Below are 18,529 nucleotides of genomic sequence, written 5' to 3' on the forward strand. Positions count from 1 at the left end.
GGCTTCTTAATGCTGCTTCTCCAAATCAGACTGGTTTGGCTTAATGTTGTTCACCTATTACAAAGAAATTGTATGTTTCTTACATCCCCGTTTCTTGCAGTGAACCAGGTACTTTTCCAAAAAACGTCTCATGCTGCCTTTTACTTCTTGACATGACCTTTGTAGCTCTGTCAACTTCATGAATTTTTCAGTAACATTTAGGGTTGATTTTCAAGGGTGTGGCAAACTCGTATTAGCAAATTAAGAAACAGACCAACACATGTAAATCATCTTTATTTTAAATCCCAGTACAACACCTTGAAGTGCTCTGACTGTACTGAACTTTGATGACTTTCTGTTTGATATCAGTGGTATATAAGATAGTTGTTTTCGTAAATGGAAAAGTATGTGTGTTGCTGCAGTAGATGTTATACATTTTCACAACAGGCAGTGCCAAACGTCTGTTACTAATTTCTCATAGACACCAACTTGATATGAAAGTTACACCTAATGGTGAATCTCACAAATATCATTCAGGAAGGAAATAGCAAAGAGGGAAAGGTGTAAGTCTAAACCAAATGCTTTGTATATTGGTACCATTTACTGCCACAATTTCTTAACCTGAATTTTGAGGCTCTGGTTTAATCGATTCCCTTAACCATTATGTAACTGGAAAGACTAGAAACTTCAGTGAGGACAAATACCTAAAGAGATATTTTGTTCTGAAATTCTTTCAGAGAAGTACCAGGAACCAGAACTGGAAAATAAACCTTATCCCTCATCTTAAAATACAAGCAGAATCACAGATAATTGAAAGTGCTGGTTGCATTGGGTTGAACCCAGCAGAGTTGCACTTGGGCAGGAAGGAGGTGTTATGAGAGGACAAGGTCATCATCTTGTGAAGATGGCAGAAAAACGCAGCTATGCTGATCTGGTTCTCTGTGGTTGCTTCTCACATCTGGAAAGCAGGGATGATGCATTATGCTTTGAAGTTTACAAATGGAAAAAAAGACCAGATAAGTACTGAGTGTTATTTTTATCCCAGACCTCAGTCTGCAACAGCAGCTCCAGATGCAGCTTCAGGAGGAATTATCCATCCTGCCAGCACCTGCAGATCCCTCTGCCTGCAATTTATTTGGGAACTGGCATTTATTCCCATTGAATGTGTACATCTGTTGCCTTCAGTCTCTAACAAAGCAGGTCATAGCTAAAATATGCCCATATTTTAGTGGACTCGGGACTGCTCCACTACTTTGTCACAGGGAGATGAGAAATCTCATAGTACTTTCAACAAGCTGTAATTTTAGCCTACAATTGAGGTCCTAAGGTGTGCTGATCTCAGTTGAGCCACAAAAACTGAGAGAAGAGGATGAGAGGGAGACAATCCTTTCTGCAACATTGGAGTAGCTGGAGAGAACAAAAAAAAAATGTTGTTAAGCTAATGTGTAGGCTCTGCATAGCCTAGCTGGCTGTTCAGCAGTTCAGTTTTTTCTCAGATAATTTTGGCAAGTGTTTTCTCCTCCTGGAAACAGTATAAGCGAACCTGCTGTTTGTCTCTGCTCAGGTGGTCCTTCTCTCTCTGGAGCTGCAGACAAGGGAACATGAATCATTAAAAGAGAAACAGGAACAGATGTTCTGCATCAGGTTTAAACTAGTAGAGTATGGTAGCTGCTTTATCTCAGTCTCCTAAATACTATGTGTATTTTGGAGCAGCCTCTCACTCATCCTGTTTAACATTCATGTCTTCCTTTGAAATTGTTTGCATCTTCCCCCTCTGCTCCCAACCCTCTGTGGGTTTGAAAGTTCAGCTTGAGCTGTAGTGGTATTGAGTGCAGCTTGCAAATGGGATGCTGGAGGCTTTAAATGAGGAACAGCCAAGGAGAATGAGGAGAGATTAGTGAGAGACACAAATGACAAAGGTGTTCAGTCAGAATGAACAGTTAAGGCTAATATAACTGGGCTTGCCTTGGACCCTGTATTGCTCTAAACAGGCTGAGAGAACATAATGATGTTAGTAATGTGACTTAGAGGCCTTTGACCACTTCTGGAGAGCACTGGGGAGAGGGACTAAAGTTGAGGACTTGAACTTGCATGTACATGAAGAGAGGTGATGGTGAGCTGGAAGAACAGAGCACCCAGGAGGACAGAAGAAGTTGAAGGAAATGACCCTTTGTTCCTGGAAGCAGCGAATCCCATGTACTTCTTTCTCCTGTGAGCAAAGGTTATTTTTAAACAAAGCTGGAGATAAAGTTAGATCATGGAGCAGGAAAGTCTCTAAAAACAGCAGGAGAAGTTACAAAGAGGCTTTATGAGACTTCCCTGCTCATACTATCTGGGGTACACAGCAGTTGGGAGATGTGTGTGGGAATGGATATAGGGTTGCAGACACCTGATCAAAAGCATTCGGTTGTGGTCCTTGCAAATGAACCTTCACACAGTGACTTGCTCCAGCTAGTATTAACCCCCAGAAGGGATTTAGAAAAAACAGGATAAGCAGACTTTCATGAAATCAGTTTTGTATTTGAAATGCAAAAATAAAAGGGTTGAGAGCAGTTGGATGCCAGTTGCTAATCTCTAGGTCAGCTGTGCTGATGCATCTCATAAAAGGCAGGGTACGTTCAAAGAGCAAAATCCACTGTTAATTATCGAGATGTTTGTGGGAGGCATCTGTGCCATGGAAGCCCCCCCCATGGCGTGAAGGGCAGTGCAGTGCTTGGCAGATCTCCCTGCCTTGTGAAGACAGGTCCTGCAGCAGGCAACGCTGCAGGTTGAAGGAGGAACTGTTAGCTCTTCATTCCTGGATCCAGGGATTGGAAGTTACTACATAGAGAATCTAAACCAACAGCTCTTTTAGTTGAAAACTGTAATTCAAGTTTACTTCTCCTGTCAGGAATGTCAGCTCTCTCTGCACTATGTGAACTTGTCACTTTTCCCTGCTCCTAAATCCATGGCACCTGGCAGCTTTGGAGAAGGACAACATCTGTTCGAGAAGCCAGAACAGCATCAAACCCTGGAGTTTCTCGGGAGCCATCAGGTGCCTCTGCTGACTGAGTAGCCATGGGCATCATGGATGCTTCTCAGAACACCTTACTAAGCAAGACTAGCAGCAGTGCATGCTTCTCCTCCACTGTACTACTGAATTTTTTCAGTACCACCTACGTACTCATGAGAATGTATTTCGGTGCTTCAGTACTGCTTGGAAGCACCCATGCACTCTGGTTTATGACCCACATAAGCAGTTTTGCCATCTGTGTGCTTACCACTGTGATGTGGGGAGGGATCATAGAATCATAGACTCATTTTGGTAGGAAAAGACCTTTAAGATCATCAAGTCCAACCACTAGCCTAACAGTGCCATGTCAAGCACCAAACCATATCCTTAAGTATGTCTGCACATCTTTGAAATATCTCCGGAAATAGTGACCCTGATGCAGCCTGTTCCAATGTCTGAACAACCCTCTCAGGGAAAATGTTCTTCCTAATATCCAATCTAAACCTTCTCTGGTGCAGCTTGAGGCCATTTCCTCTTGTCTCATCATTCCTTACTTGGGAGAAGAGACTGACCCCCACCTCACCACAACCTCCTTTCAGGTAGCTGTAGAGAATGATCATATGTTCCCTCAGCCTCCTCTTCTCCAGACTAAACAACCCTGGTTCTCTCAGCTGCTCTTCGTCAGACTTGTTCTCCAGACCCCTCACCAGATTCATTCACTGTCTCAGGACCTCAATGTCTTTCTTGTAGTGAGGAGCCCAAAACTGAACACAGTATTCAAGGTATGGCCTCACCAGTGCCAAGTACAAGGGGATAATCACTTCCCTCGTCCTGCTGGACACACTAGTGCTGATACAAGCCAAGGTGCTATTAGCCTTCTTGGCCACCTGAGCACACTGCTGGCTCATGTTCACTGCTGGTTCAAGTATATATGCGTATGCATGCATATGTATATGGGGAGATGTATGTATTCCTGCCTACCTTACTAGTATTATGTGTTAATCAAAGAGAAAATAGCAGGTTATGAAAGTAAAAAGCCCTGTAATAAGCTAGTATGGGTAGGTGAGCAGAAGTCAGTGGTAGCTGGAGGTGTCGGTAGCTGAGCAGCAGGTCTGCCAGAGGAAAGTTTCCAAGGCTGTAAGACCAAAAGCCAGCACAGTGGGTGTAAACTGCCAGGCTCTACACATTACCTATGCTGAGGGGAAGCTGCTCATGCAAGCAGCTTCAGGCGAAGCTAATCCCTGTGCTGTGTGAGGAACTGGCACGAGGTGGGACAGCACTGGCCCTGTGTGCAGGACAGAGCCAGCCTGTTCCCCACCACTACGGAGGGAAGGCCACAGCTCCAGCGAGTGCACGCACTTGTCTCCCTTTGCCCACACAGCTGAATGCCTCCACTCACTCCTGCCTGTCAGACCACATCTCCTCAGGTCACAGGGCTGTGGGTTGGCATCTCTGCGCCACACTCGGGGAGAGGGGATGTCTTCCCCCATCTCTCAGTGCCCTCCACACTCACAAATGCAATGAGCACTAGCCTAGGACTACGGTCAGCTCAGGGATAGCAAGGACCTATTTTGGGGGGTTTGACATACAGAGCAAGAGCTAGATGAAAACTCACCCCTAGGGCTCCTTTTTTGTTCTGGTCTTTGCTGGCACACTCAAAGCTGCAGGTGGGACAAGGCGGATGACAAGGATACGAGAGCAGCAAAGAGGGAGCCAGCCTTTTCACCGGATAGAGAGGGAACTGATGAGAGGCTGGCACACATTCAGCATCCATGAAAGGAGCAGAGTGCAAGGAGACAGAGCTTGGCTGCAGCCAGAGAAGGATCCCGAAAGCAAGAGCTCAGAGTGGCCTTTTCTGCTTGTTTTCTTTGGGAAGTTTCAAAAAGAAGGAGCATTTTAAAAAGGGGTAAAAGAGATGATACGCAATTTCTTTCAGGGAGTAGTCGACAGAACAGTTTCAAAAAAATAGCTGCCATTTAAAGAAATACTAAGAATTTTTTCTTCCATTTTAAGTTAACATTTAGTATGCAGTCCCTAAATGGATCTGTTATTAAATGAGACAGAGAACCCTTAGAAATCACAGTAAACACAGCTGTAGAGATGAGCAGAATTAACAAGTCATCGTGCTAATAATTGTACCTTCCAGTTGTCTTAAATAGCTGAATAAAGTTACTTTTAACATTGCCCTCATGATTGACTTGAGAAGGCTTAATGTAGCAAGCCAGTTACTTAAATGTACAGCCAAGACACTTAAAGGTTGTTGGGATTTAAAAAAGATTACCTGGGCATGTTTTCTGTTCTTTTATTGCTGTCTTGAGGTGTCCTCCACTGCAATTTAGAGGGACCCAGGTAGGTGGGAAGTTTCTAGCAAGGGCCTGGTGGTTGGACCCTCAAAATGTTGGCTGTTGTTGTCTGTGTAGAGCTGGCACAGTGTATGAAGCACACTGGCATTTGGGAAGAGACAGTGATGACTGACAGAGAGGGCGGCTTGCTGCAGATGCTCTGCTTCCCAAGGAAGCCTGTGGTGGTCATTTGTGGTCAGCTACTGACAGTGAGTTTCTTTCAGTACACAGAGACAGAAACATCTGGGTTTTTTACAAAATTAGGACATACTGAAAAAGCATACACCTCTCTCTCCCATGTTATTATCTCTCTTTTGTTTTGGTAGGGCTGGAGTAAATGAATGCTGCTGCCTTGTTTGGGGCTGGTCGTCTCTCAGGGTTGGAGTCACTGGTATTTATCTTAAGGTGGAAGAAGTCAGATCTAGAAAGCTATTGATGAAACATGCTTTCCATGTTAACCCAGAATCTTATTTCTGGACTACTTCATTCCATAGAAGGAAGGTTTCCTGGGAAGCCTGTTGTAATTAATATTATCAATGGATGTTAGCATTTTAGTAGAAAAGGCCTTTTGTCATTTCAAGCAGGGGGTCATCTAATTCTTTTTGTACAGCAGCAGAAAGATGAAGAGTTTCTGGTGAACTGTAATTAAGGCTGTGGAGAATGAGAAACCCTGGTTAGTCACCTTCTGTGAACATTAGTGAGCAGCATGGACAAATGTGCCAGGAAAGTTACCTTGGAACAGCAAGGTTTAGTCTGAGCACCAGGGGAAGTAAAAGAAATTCAATACTAATTTGTAAGAGTCTAGCTGAGGAGAAGAAAATCCGTTATCCAAAGGATTTAGGTATTTTGCCAGTCTGTGTCCGGATGAATTCATTCAAATCATTACTAGAAAAAAATAGAGTCATACTGAGATAGGAGATGAAATCTGGTCTTGGTTCTGCCACTGGCCTGCTGGGGAGTGAGATCAGCTCTCTCTTTGCCATGTCCTCTTGGCCTTTGTATCAACCAGTAAGACAGCAAGCGAGCCTCACGGGGAAGAGATAATAGCAGGGTTAGACACTGTCAGGCATGATGACTCCTATTTTCAGCATCTTACCTTAAAAAAAGCCAGCATGGTAGGAACCTGAGCTTGTATCCCTGGCAGAAGGGGACATACTGCAATATCCCATGCAAAGCACCTACCCCAGTTGAGGGGGAGAGGGACTCAATGTGGCTAAACGTGTAATTGCAGGGTTCCCCTCTCCTTGAGGAGGTTGCAAAAACCTGTGAATTATATATAAAGAAACCATCTATGCAGCAACTATCTTCTGTTTTGAAACCCTATTTGGGTTTCAAAAGCTTTGGAGCAATATTGGTACATTGCATGCTGAGTTAAAAATTGGAAACATATTACTCTGATTTAGCATGGGACCGAGTAAATTGTATTCAGTTAAAATAGCAGATATCCTGCTGAGAAGAAAATAAGTATTTCTTCTTGACTGTGTGACACCTAATCTGCAACCCAGAGGTACAGGAGGAGGATTTGTGTTACTGAGAAATCCATTCACATCACCTGCCAGGTCAGAGCTGCTGAGGTGAATGGGACACGTGTGTCCTAGACAACTCCAGGCATGCAACTATCCTTCATGTCCTGTGTGGGGTCTTGCGTGGTGTTCATCATGGTGGTATCCAAGCTCCTGTCTGGTCTCTGCCCACCCCATAGTTTGCTGTTGTTTCATTTTCCTGAGGAAGATTTCCTTCAGAGCACTAACTGGCCTCTTTACCTGTGCAATTCTGCAGCATTTGCTGAAAGCCTTGCTCCTGAAGCATATAAAATACCTAGGTTTTGAACAGTGAGCTTCCAGAAGCCACCATCACCCTTCATGAAGCTTGAAGGACCCACAAGGAGACACCTGGCCACATGATAGGATCATTTGGGTCCCTCCTGACACTTTCTCAGGCAGCTGGAAGTTCTCACTATGGGAGATTCCTCATTCTGTTTCAGCACAGACATTCTGTTGTGATTTTTCCTACATCTAAAGTGAGTCTCTCTTATTTAGCTTTGTTACTGCTTGTCTGAACCACAGTGAGTCCAGATAGAAGATTATTCCCTTTCTCCTTGGGGAATTTCTTACGTATTTTTGTATTTACGTATCTACTTTGTCCTGTTTCCTCCCTCCACCCAGTTTATCTCACCCCTACTACCACAACTTCTTGCATCAGAGAAATAAATGTCAGTTTTTCCATTGTCTCCTAGATGCCAGCTAGGTTAAAATGCAGTTTCTTATTCTGTTTTTTAAGGGCCACTCCCAGCTCCCTGGCTGTCTCTGTGCATCCTCCTCCTGGTGCACTGTTTGCAGATGTCTGTGGCATGCTTTTTCCTAACCAGTTCTCAAGCTTCTCCTTGAAAACCACATCTATAGCTCCCACACTGGAGATGTAATAGCAGAGTACAGCAGCTATAGGTCACTCCCTATGAGCTTCCCAAAACAGGTGCTTGTCTTCAGACTTGGGTTATCCCAGTGTGGGATTCATCTGTGCCTTAATTTGAACCTTGGAGCTCTGAAATATACAGTGGAAGTCCCTTTGACCCTATCTACAGTCCCTTGGTGACTTGGATGCAGTTCTGCAAGCCCAGCCCTTGCCCAAGCAGCTGCAGCCAGCAGTCGTGTATGCTCAGGAAGGGACTTTTGCAGGTAAGGCCAGGTTCAATCATCTCCCCCTCAGCCAAGCAGATGGAGCTCAGCCTCTCGGACTCTCAGATGTTGAATGCTTTTGTGTCTCACCACCAGGCCCTCACTGCCTGTCCCCCACACATGTGACAGCAAACTCACTCTTTGCAGCTGTATGTCTGTCAGTCACCCGTTAGCCTAATTAAGTCCACTGAAAGTGATGATCAGTAAGGGCTTCTAAGGACCAGTGGCTGTAGTGTAGAGGTACATGCATCCATGCCTGGGAACCAGGAAGGGTTGGGTTAGGACTGTGTATGTGTCCCTGTGTGTTACGGATTACATTCAGGGGTCCAGAGAACACGAGCTCAGTTCCAGCCATCATCCACGTTCATGTCTGTGTGTATGTGTGGAGGGTAAAGGCCAGAAAGCTTTCATTTTAAGAGTAAATCCATAGAATAGGCAGGTCTTTCTGCTTTTTAGTAGAAAGAGTGATTTACGACTGCGCTTAAAGAATGAGCAAGGAGTGAACAAATTCATCACACACTGTCCTTTTCTGTCAAAGCAGCGCAAGCCGCTTCAGCGTTGGTGCAAGGCTGTCAGGTTCACAGCAGCAGAACCTGCACTGCAGGCCAGCCCCACAGCTTCCTCACCCTTGCCCTGCCGTGGCAGACAAAGTCCCAGCACTGGGTTTCATCTGCTGCTTTTTGCTCTGAGGGGAAAAAAAGCATTGGCCATCTGCCAAATTCCCCTTCTCCCTCTCCCTTCCAACAGCTGGTATCAGCCACTGGAAAGACGATGCACAGTGCTCTTTGTACATGCAACACGAGGCTCCAAACTTGCCTTCTATAAATTAAATCCCAAGAAACCCCCTGACAGGAAGATTTTTTTTTTTATTGCTTTAATTATTGCCAGCCTGAGACTCCTCTAGCCTTCCTGATGATTTTTTACCTCTTGTGTGTACTGCGCTTCAACTCGGTCACTTTGATTTTGCCTGTAAGATTTCCCCAGAGCTTCAGAACAGCAACATGCACAGCAGCACATCTTTCACCTTCTGCATGGCTAGGCCATAGTCTGCCTGGTCTTCCTGGAGACTTCCAACTTTTCCATCTCCTTGTTCAGAGGAGACCTTTTATAGGATTCTATTTGTTCATCTTATTAGCCCCAAAGCCTATATGTTGTATGAGTCCTGACACCAAATAGTTTCTAGCAGAGAGAATGTGAATGAGTAGGCTTCCAAATATGTTTGGAGTTATACAAGAGAAGGTGGGATTTAGAAGGGAGTCTCTTTTCTTCATCCACATCTTCTTGTGCAATGAAGTCTTTGGCTGATTAAAAAGCTGTTCTTAACATACAGCTGGTGTCACTTGCTGTCAGTCTGTGATTTTTCAAGGAGATTTTGCATCATTTAGGCTCACTGTGGTACTTTGTCTCCAAGATAAAAAGACCAATACTTAATGACCTAGTTGTGAAGTTTTCCCAGGAAAGCATCAGCATCTGCAGCTGCTTTTGTGTCTGCTGCCAGATTTTGAGTGGTTTAGTGTTGTTTCTTTTTTAGCACCCAGGTCATGTACCTGGACAAAGAAGAGTGAATGCAAAAGTGAATGCACATTTGTGATGTGTCATTATTCAAATAATTGTAGCCTCCAGACACAAAGTAATACAACTGCTGAATTACCCTTCCCTTCTACATGCATGCACCTGGACTCACAGAGATGAAGTTTAGGACATGCACAGGAAGAAGGAGGGAATGTGTGAAGCACTTTAGGATTTTTGACAATATACAGAATCCCAGAATGGTTGGGGTTGGAAGGGACCTATAGAGATCATCCAGTCCAACCCTGCCTGCTCAAGCAGGTTCACCTAGATCAGGTTGCATATGAACACATCCAGGTGGGTTTGAAAACCTCCAGAGAAAGGAGACACCACACCCTCCCTGGGCAGCCTGTGACAGGGCTCCCTCATCCTTACAGTAAAATAGTTTTTCCTTATATTTAAGTGAAATTTCTTGTGCTCTAGCTTTTGTCCATTACCCCTTGGTCTGTCACTGTACACTACAGAAAAGATTGTTTTACTCTTGACAGCTTTGATTCTTCTTTTCATAGCTCTAGTGCATTCTATACAGTGGGAAGTGAAAATAGTATGATTATCTTGGGTTTCAATACAGAGAATTGACAAAAATACATATTTGGCCTTATCTCCTCTGAGGGGCAATAAGTTCACAGCATGAAATGGAGACAAAAAAAAGAGCTTTGTAGTATGTCATGAGTTTTCCTTCAGAGGAAATAATTTGCCTCTAAAATTTTCTCACTTAGTAAAAATGCTCCTAAATTAATACTAGTTTTATTATCTCCTATTATACAGCCACTCTGCAGAGACATTTTCAAAGCAAATTTGTATTCCAGTTTGTCTTGTCTGGAAGTTGTCAGGGAAGATGTTAAGCATTTCTATCTCTAGTACACATGGTGTGTTTTTTAGACTGCTTTATTGGAATCTGAACAAATATTAATTGAGATTTTTGGTGAGGTTCTTATTTAAGTGCTAGAAACTTTTTGAAAAGCTAGGTCAAGAATAATATGCTATGAAATCCAAAATAAATCAAAGTAGCAAACGTTCAAAGCTATTACTTAAAAAAAAATGTTGCAGTACAGGTCAGTTTAATAAAATCCCTTTATCTGAAAATGCAATTGTTCTTTCAGATTCAATGTTTTGATTCATCTAGCTGTAATTGCCTGACTGTCATCTGTAGAAATCTGCAGAGAGTAATAATTATTTGTGATGATTTGAGGAGTGCTTTTGCTTGGACTGGCAAGTATGAAAAATTGCTAGTTCCCCTTTATTGCTTAATGCTGAAAGTTTTTAATAAAACAGTTTAGGATTTGGTGCATTGAACATATATACACCAAAGAGGTATAAAAGACAAGTATTAAAATAGTCTAAAACATGTTTTTAACTCTAAGACTGTCCATCAGTGTTGCAAGGATCTTACTCATGCTTTTTTCTATGTGGAAACAGGATTGGAAATGTTCATGCATGTAACCTCATGCTCAAAAAACCCAAAGCACCTTAAGCATTTGGGAAAATACAAGCAATACCAAGAAACATTTTATGTATTGAGTAAGGAATATCTCCTAGAACTCACATGGTGTGGTTGATAGGCTTGGGGGAATGTGGAGCTGATAATATTTGAGAGATATGCCACATAACTAGGGCTGTTGGTGCCACCTATAGTTAGTCTATCTGACAGTTTTCACTCTAGGACCTTGTTTTCAATGGATTATGAGCCTGCTGTATGCACCTTCTAAATCGATACCATTCATGTGGTGAATTTGGCTCTGGTTTGTGCTAACCTTAACACTGCTACTGGATAGACCCGACTGGGTTTGTTCAGCAGAGATGCAGCTGATTTCAATTGATAGCTGCTTGGAGCACAGGTAACTTGTGCAGTTGTAGCAGAGGACAGAAACCAAACCTCCAAATACAAGAGTAACTGAAGGAATAGTGGTAGATGCAAAGTCTTTGTTAATGCAAAAATGAAGAGAAAAGGTAATTTAGCAGGGCATAGGACTGCAAACCCCATTCACAATATTTATCCTTCTTATTCCACTCTAATCTGATTTGGATGATTTTGCCCTTTAATTTGCCATCCCCAAATGTCATGTTAGCAGTCCCAACATAGGTTGGTTGTGAGCCTGGTTACAGTAATGTGCAGAACAAGCAGCAGCTGCAGGCAGTGCAATGGGAATAAATAAAACCCTGCTGTAAAAAAGTAGGGGGTACTTCTTTGCATAGGAATTTTTTACAGCAGACAAAATTTTAATTAATAGGATTTTCTGAGTGAGACTTAGGTATTTCCATCCTTCTATTAAACAAAGTGCTTGCAGTGCAGGTACCTGTTAATTGGATTGATCTCTGCTCCTAGTTTGCAGTATACTGCTATATTCAGAAGAAAAAAGAAAACCATTAATTGAAAATGTCCTATGTTTAAATCAAGCTTGAAAAGGCCCTCAAAGATTATTTTATCCTACTGTGCCTAAGTAATCAGAAGAAAATACTGATTTACCTTGAATAACTTCTGTGTGTTGTGGGTTGATGATCGTCAGCTGGTAAGCAGATATATATTTGTGGTCAGTATATTCTATAGTGTACTACACTCAAAGGCCCCTCTGACCCCACACTGTACAGAAGACATGAGCAAAGTGTTCTGGACTTAGCTTTCCTTCCTTCTTGTTAGCTTCTGGGATCAGAGTGTCCCCAGACTACTTTTTTTCCCCCTCATCTTTAAATACTGCTGAGCTTCGGAGTCTCCAGCTGCTCATGTTGCCTCCCTGCTCCCTATTCAACTTGGTTGCTGCATCAGAAAAGGAAGAACTTTGATCTTGACATGCCCTTCTTCTCTGTCCTCCTTTATAACTTCTATAAGAAAAAAAAAAAAGTGATCAAATGCATCTATGGTGTTGTCAATCCTTTCAGGGAAGAATGGATGCTTTTTATCGAATATCTTCCCAAGACCTTTAATTCCCAGCTGAAACCCAAGCTGAACTATCAGAAGACAGACCTGAGCATTGCCTTTATCATCATCCCCCAGGGTAACCTGCATACATGCTTAAAAGTGCCCTCTCCCAACGTAGGGTGGATTTAGGCCATTACTAGCTGTGGCTCCTTGAACTGAGGAATCAGTGGGGGCTCATAGTAGTGACCACAGATGCAGCAGTCAGTGTCCAGGCAGCAGCTGCACTCTCATAACTCTGCTCGAGCCACATCTGTAACAGCTTTGAGGAAAGACAGTCCATGGCCCAAATTGCCCTTCACCAGCCATGAGTTTAAAGATATCTGTCCCTTGGATGTGATCTCTCTAGCTGGTTAAATCTATAGGGTGTGTTTTCCTTGTTAGTTGTGAGCACCTTTTCACTGCCCAAGTGGAACTCTACTTTAAAGGGCTGTAGTTCCAGTCAGTTGTAATCTTATTCGTTTCCCAGTTGCTCTCATCAGCTTGAAGAGGGAAATTATTATGTGGGTTAAAAGCCTTGCCTGTAACTAAAAGTGAGGAGGAACCATATTAGCATCTGATAACTTGGTGGCAGTATATAATTTCGAAATATCAAATGGAAAAAATACTGATTACATTGCATGCTGCTGGATCCTCTGGGGGCCATGGAGCACATCCTCTGTGGCTTGCAGCTTCCAAGCAACAGTTTGGTGGCTGCAGTTCTGTTACAGGCTCTCTGGTGCCTTACCCAACTTTTCACTAGTGCAGTGTGAGTGTGGCTTTCGTGTCACCTACTCCATCAGCAAGAGGGCTGTTTCCATTAAACCTCAAGGAGAGACAGCAGAACCCTTAGCTTCTCTTGGAGAAGCAGATAGGTCAGCTCTTCCAGGGTGCATCAGTTGTGTTAGCAAGCTGCAGAAGAAAATGGGGTTTGATACAGTTGGCATTGTTCTAGGACAGTTACTAAATCTTGTCTCTTCTTTTTTCCTATAAGCTGAAGTCAATAGGCAAAAAAAAATAAATAGAAAGGGAAGTAGAGCTTACACAAATGTATTTCCAAAATGGTCCTTTGTCTATCAGCCATATCAAATGGAACTGTAATTTCTGAGAATAGAGCAATACCCTTTTAGTGTTGTACTGATGTTCAGTGTGTGTCCTGTGCACTACCAGACAGGCCTGAGCAGACATGGAGCTGACCAGGGGATGTTGGTGTGCAGTTAGTAAATGTAGCTGACCAAGCTTGTATGCTGTTTCTTATGTCTTCCATGTTACAAAGAGTGGGAGATGAGGGCCACTTCAAAATGCCCGAGTATCATCTTTAAATTAATTTAATGTAGTACAATCTCATTTGCAATTGCAAACACTAAGGCTGCATTTTTCCCTTTATTCCAAACGCCTGAAAATCTCATTAAAGTTAATGTATGGGGAAGAAGTGCTCAGCCTATTGATGTAGGAATGAAATCAAGAGCAAGACACAGGTCTACAAAGATTCATCTACAGATTAGGGTCTGAAACAACCATTAGATTATCAAATCTGACCTTCTATCTAATACAGGCCATAGAATCTCATTCACTTAATTCTGAATTTGTCCCAAGAACAGCACCAAAAAGGCAAATACAGTGCATTAACATATTGTAGCAGCGTTTTTCAGGCATTTCTCATTGTTTTTACTCTGAAACCAAACAGCAGTACTAATGAAAATCTGCAGGAGGGGAAATTTCAGCATTTTATCTGTCTGCAGAGGAGAATTTGTATGTCTGAGTGTTTGCATAAGGTTTTATTTAGTTCTTTGAAAATTACTTAATGGTAGCTCTAACCAGTATAGAGATGACCATTCTGTTCCTCTATGAGGACAGCATAAATTGAAATCTGGATTTTATATTTTTCTTAACAGAAAAAAAGTAGTTTTCTTTAAAAAATCTGTATGGTCCTTGACAACTGCTTTCTAACATCTTATTTTGGAAGTTAGTGTTCCTGAGACATATGATGCATGTTTCTCACCTGGCTTCTCATTTCTTCAACTATAACACAAAACTGTCCTTGAAGCACATCTGGGAGGTATTTAGGGGTTACCACACACACGCACAAAATATGAGCCAAGCTGTCTGAGGGAGCTCCACTGGGCTACTGCATGTTTTAACCATTAGCCAACATTTTACTGAACAAAGGGGCTAAAGAGATGAGGAAAGTATCAAGGAATTCAGTGGTGGGTGGCAATGTACTACACAGAGAGACCTCAGGCTTGGCACATCACAGAATCACAGAATGGTAGGGATTGGAAGGGACCTATAGAGATCATCTAGTCCAATGTCCCTGCTCAAGCATGTCCACCTAGATCAAGTCACACAGGAATGTGTCCAGGCGGGTCTTGAAGACCTCCAAGGAAGGAGACTCCACACCCTCCCTGGGCAGCCTGTGCCAGGGCTCCCTCACCTGAACAGTGAAATAGTTTTTTCATATGTTTAAATGGAATTTTTTGTGTTCCAGCTTCATCCCATTACCCCTTGTCCTGTCGCTAGATACCATTGAAAAAAGGGATGCCTGAACCTCCTGACACCCACCTTTTGTATACTTGTAAATATTAATGAGATTTCCCCTCAGTCTCCTTTTCTCCAGACTAACTAGCCCCAGTTCTTGCAGCCTTTCCTCATAAGGAAGATGCTCCATTCCCCTGATAATCTTGGTGTCCAGATAAATGCTGTCCTGAATAAGAAAATCCTCCTGCCCAAGTATGAGGTGCACCAGCCCCTTGGTGCTGCCCATCCCACAAGAACATTCCTCTGCAATCCACCACAGCTCAGAGGGAGAGAGTCTCCGCTGCTCAGGTGTTACAAAAGCTTTTCCTGCCCACTGAGTAGGTAAAACCTGGCCTGTTAAGGCTTCTCTGTAACACTAAAATTTCTATTTCCTTTTCCCTCCAAAGCTCAGAAATCCTACCGCTGGCTTGGTCTCACTTTGGGGCTTTGTTGGGTTTTGCCTCTAAAGTGCATTTGTATCTTGTTCTTCACGGGTTTGTTTTTAATATGAATCATGGCTAACTACTGGTATTGAAAGCAGAGATTTGACCCATGACTGCAGGTGAACTATGCACACCCAAGCTGTTGCAAAGCCATTTGCCAAGGGTATTATACTGGCAAGGGAGAAGGCTCCTATAAGCCACAGGCATTCCCATACAGATGTATACAGTCTGCATTGCCTCAACTGCTTCATTGCAGCATCCCATGGTTCATGTTAACCTAAATAGAAGGTATCAGCTAAACACTTTTGAAAGACTCAGCATACAAGAAGGAATCTCAGACCTCCTTGCCTGTCAAATAGGAAGGTCAATACTTGCCTTAATACTTGGCTTTGAGGCTAAATTGATTATTGAGTGTAAGAGTCTTTGAAATGCACAGGTACGTGGTGTTCAGTAAATGTAAATAACACTACCTGAACCTTTCCCTTGATGCCATTTTTTCAGAACATGTAAAAAAGCATCTTTATCATTGGAAGTAGTTCTGCACAGCAAAACATTGTGCCATGCAGAGACACCTCACGTAGCTCTGAATAACCACAGGTTTGAATAACAGATCACAGGCTCTGCATTGGTGTGGTCCTTTGCTTGTGCTAGTGTTCCCCATTTCCTAGAGGAATTCATTACCTATCTTAGCAAAGGCTCTTGCTTTTTTCACTGGACACAATCTGGGCAGGAGGTGGTTGGTGGCCAGAAAGTGGTCATCTCTGTGCAGCTGCTGTATGGGTCCCTCTGAAGACATATCGCATCCTCTCCAAAGCATCCAGGAGCAGGAACAGCAGAAAGTTAGGACACTATTAACAGAATGGTAAAGGGCTATGGGTGAACATAGTGCTGTGTGTGTTAGAAGGCCACCCACTCTTTCCTTCTATGTCAATATGGCTTTAAGGCAAATTTATAGTTACCAATCTCCCTGCTCCGGAAGAAATCACATCTGAGAGTGTGTTCCCCTTGGGGAGTAGCAGGAATCTCAGTGGGCTTAATTTCTTCTGCCAAGGTCATAGCTATGAAACAAGTCATGATTATTAAATTCTCCAGCATAAAACACATCAGCAACCAAAGCACATGCTGGTTTTGTTTTGACAATTTTTTTCACACTCTGGCGCCTTCTTAACCCCATCTCAGCAGCAAAAGGTCAGGCAAGATCCATCACTACTGTAGCTGTGGGATGGACTGCAGAGTGAAGGGGAGATCTGTTTTCCAGGACTACCAGAAGCAGTGAGGACATCTCAGGATGAGTGTGCTGTAAATCCACTTCATCAGGCTGGGCTGTGTGAGCACTTGTGCTCCTTTGCATTGGCTCCAAGCAAAACCCTGAACACTTTGTGAACAGCGTTTAAGCAGCATGTATCAAGAGACTTGGAAACAAAAAGAGTATAGTATAGAGTATAGGCACAATTTTTCTCAGTCACACAATAAACTGTCCTATATGGGCAGTAATCTAGTTTTCTATGAATTTGAATAAGCAAAAAGGCAGTGAGAGTTCCTCAGCCTCTTGACTTACCTGGTGCTTGTGCTTTCTTTGCAGTTGTCCAACACAGCAATTCTCCATCAGATCCGACGAGACCAAGTGTCAGATACGTGCCGAGCAAACAGCGTCTCTAGCAGGAAGCGCCGCGTGCTAACGCCCAACGATCTCAAGCACCTGGTCGTGGATGAAGATCATGAGATGATCTATTGCTACGTTCCCAAAGTGGCCTGCACAAACTGGAAGAGAGTCATGATGGTCTTAACAGGAAGAGGCAAGTACAGTGATCCGATGGAAATCCCAGCCAACGAAGCCCACGTGTCTTCGAACCTGAAGACCCTCAACCAGTACAGCATCCCAGAGATCAACCACCGTTTGAAAAACTACATGAAGTTCCTCTTTGTTCGCGAGCCTTTCGAGAGACTGGTGTCGGCCTACAGGAACAAGTTCACCCAGAAGTACAACACTTCCTTCCACAAGCGGTACGGCACCAAGATCGTGAGACGCCAGCGGAAGAACGCGACCCAGGAAGCTCTGCGGAAGGGGGACGACGTGAAGTTTGAAGAGTTCGTGGCCTATCTCATCGACCCACACACCCAAAGGGAAGAGCCTTTCAACGAGCACTGGCAGACTGTGTACTCCCTCTGCCACCCTTGCCACATCCACTACGACCTCATAGGAAAATACGAAACGCTCGAAGAGGATTCGAATTACATTCTCCAGCTGGCGGGAGTAGGCAACTACCTGAAGTTCCCCACCTATGCAAAGTCTACGAGAACTACTGACGAAATGACCACAGAGTTCTTCCAGAACATCAGCTCCGAGCACCAAACGCAGCTGTATGAAGTCTACAAACTTGATTTTTTAATGTTCAATTACTCAGTGCCAAGCTACCTGAAATTGGAATGAGGGATGGGTCTGGGGTGGGGGGTGGGGGGGGGGGTGGGGAAAGAAGGGAGAGAAAGCCTGTTTTATTTAAGATTTTTATTTGTCATAATAAATATGGAGAATGGGTTATTTTGTAAATTAATATTTTCTTTTCTTTTGAATGATGCTGCGAGCAGCACAGTCAAAATTATTTAAATCAACTGTAAGAAAGGACAGCTCTCTTTGCAGGGTAACAGGATTGTGACGATCTAGCTGTAGAAATGAATAATACTGCTACACTGTTTAAAAACAAAATGTTAATTGTGTTCTGGTGAATTTCATTGATCTTACATTCCTCCAGTTCTGATTAATTTTATTAATACTTATTTAAAAAGTGGTCTCTTGGTAGATGTCACTTCAGCAGCAGAGATAACATTTGGACAAAAGGAGTCTGGTTTTGTGCTTTCCTCTGTTGAGTTTGGGTGATAATATTCTTCCATTAGTCGTTGATGCAAGTACATATGGGAATGGTTCTCAATACCACACGCTTTGAAAAGAGCAGTGGAAATAATTTCTTCAGAAAGTGATATTGTACTCCAGCATACTCGAAACTAAAATTCTACCTTTCTAGCCCCAAAAAGGGAAAGTAAAGTACATTTTGATAGATTCATGATACTAAACCCCATGACTGAAAGAAATGTGAATGTATTCCTTGGGTAGAGTAACCATA

At 43.1% G+C, this 18,529-nt stretch overlaps 1 protein-coding gene across 1 annotated transcript in view; it reads left to right on the forward strand.

The window, feature by feature from the left end:
• The window catches only part of CHST11 (carbohydrate sulfotransferase 11), a 173,661-nt gene extending 155,820 nt beyond the window's left edge, over nucleotides 1-17,841 (forward strand). Inside the window, exon 5 of the mRNA XM_062013925.1 lies at nucleotides 16,993-17,841. Within this exon, the coding sequence (XP_061869909.1) occupies nucleotides 16,993-17,841 (849 nt within the window). The remainder of the gene's footprint in view (nucleotides 1-16,992) is intronic.
• Nucleotides 17,842-18,529: the final 688 nt, after the last annotated feature.

The sequence above is a fragment of the Colius striatus genome, chromosome 1 (assembly GCF_028858725.1).
Source record: "Colius striatus isolate bColStr4 chromosome 1, bColStr4.1.hap1, whole genome shotgun sequence".
Lineage (NCBI taxonomy): Eukaryota > Metazoa > Chordata > Aves > Coliiformes > Coliidae > Colius > Colius striatus.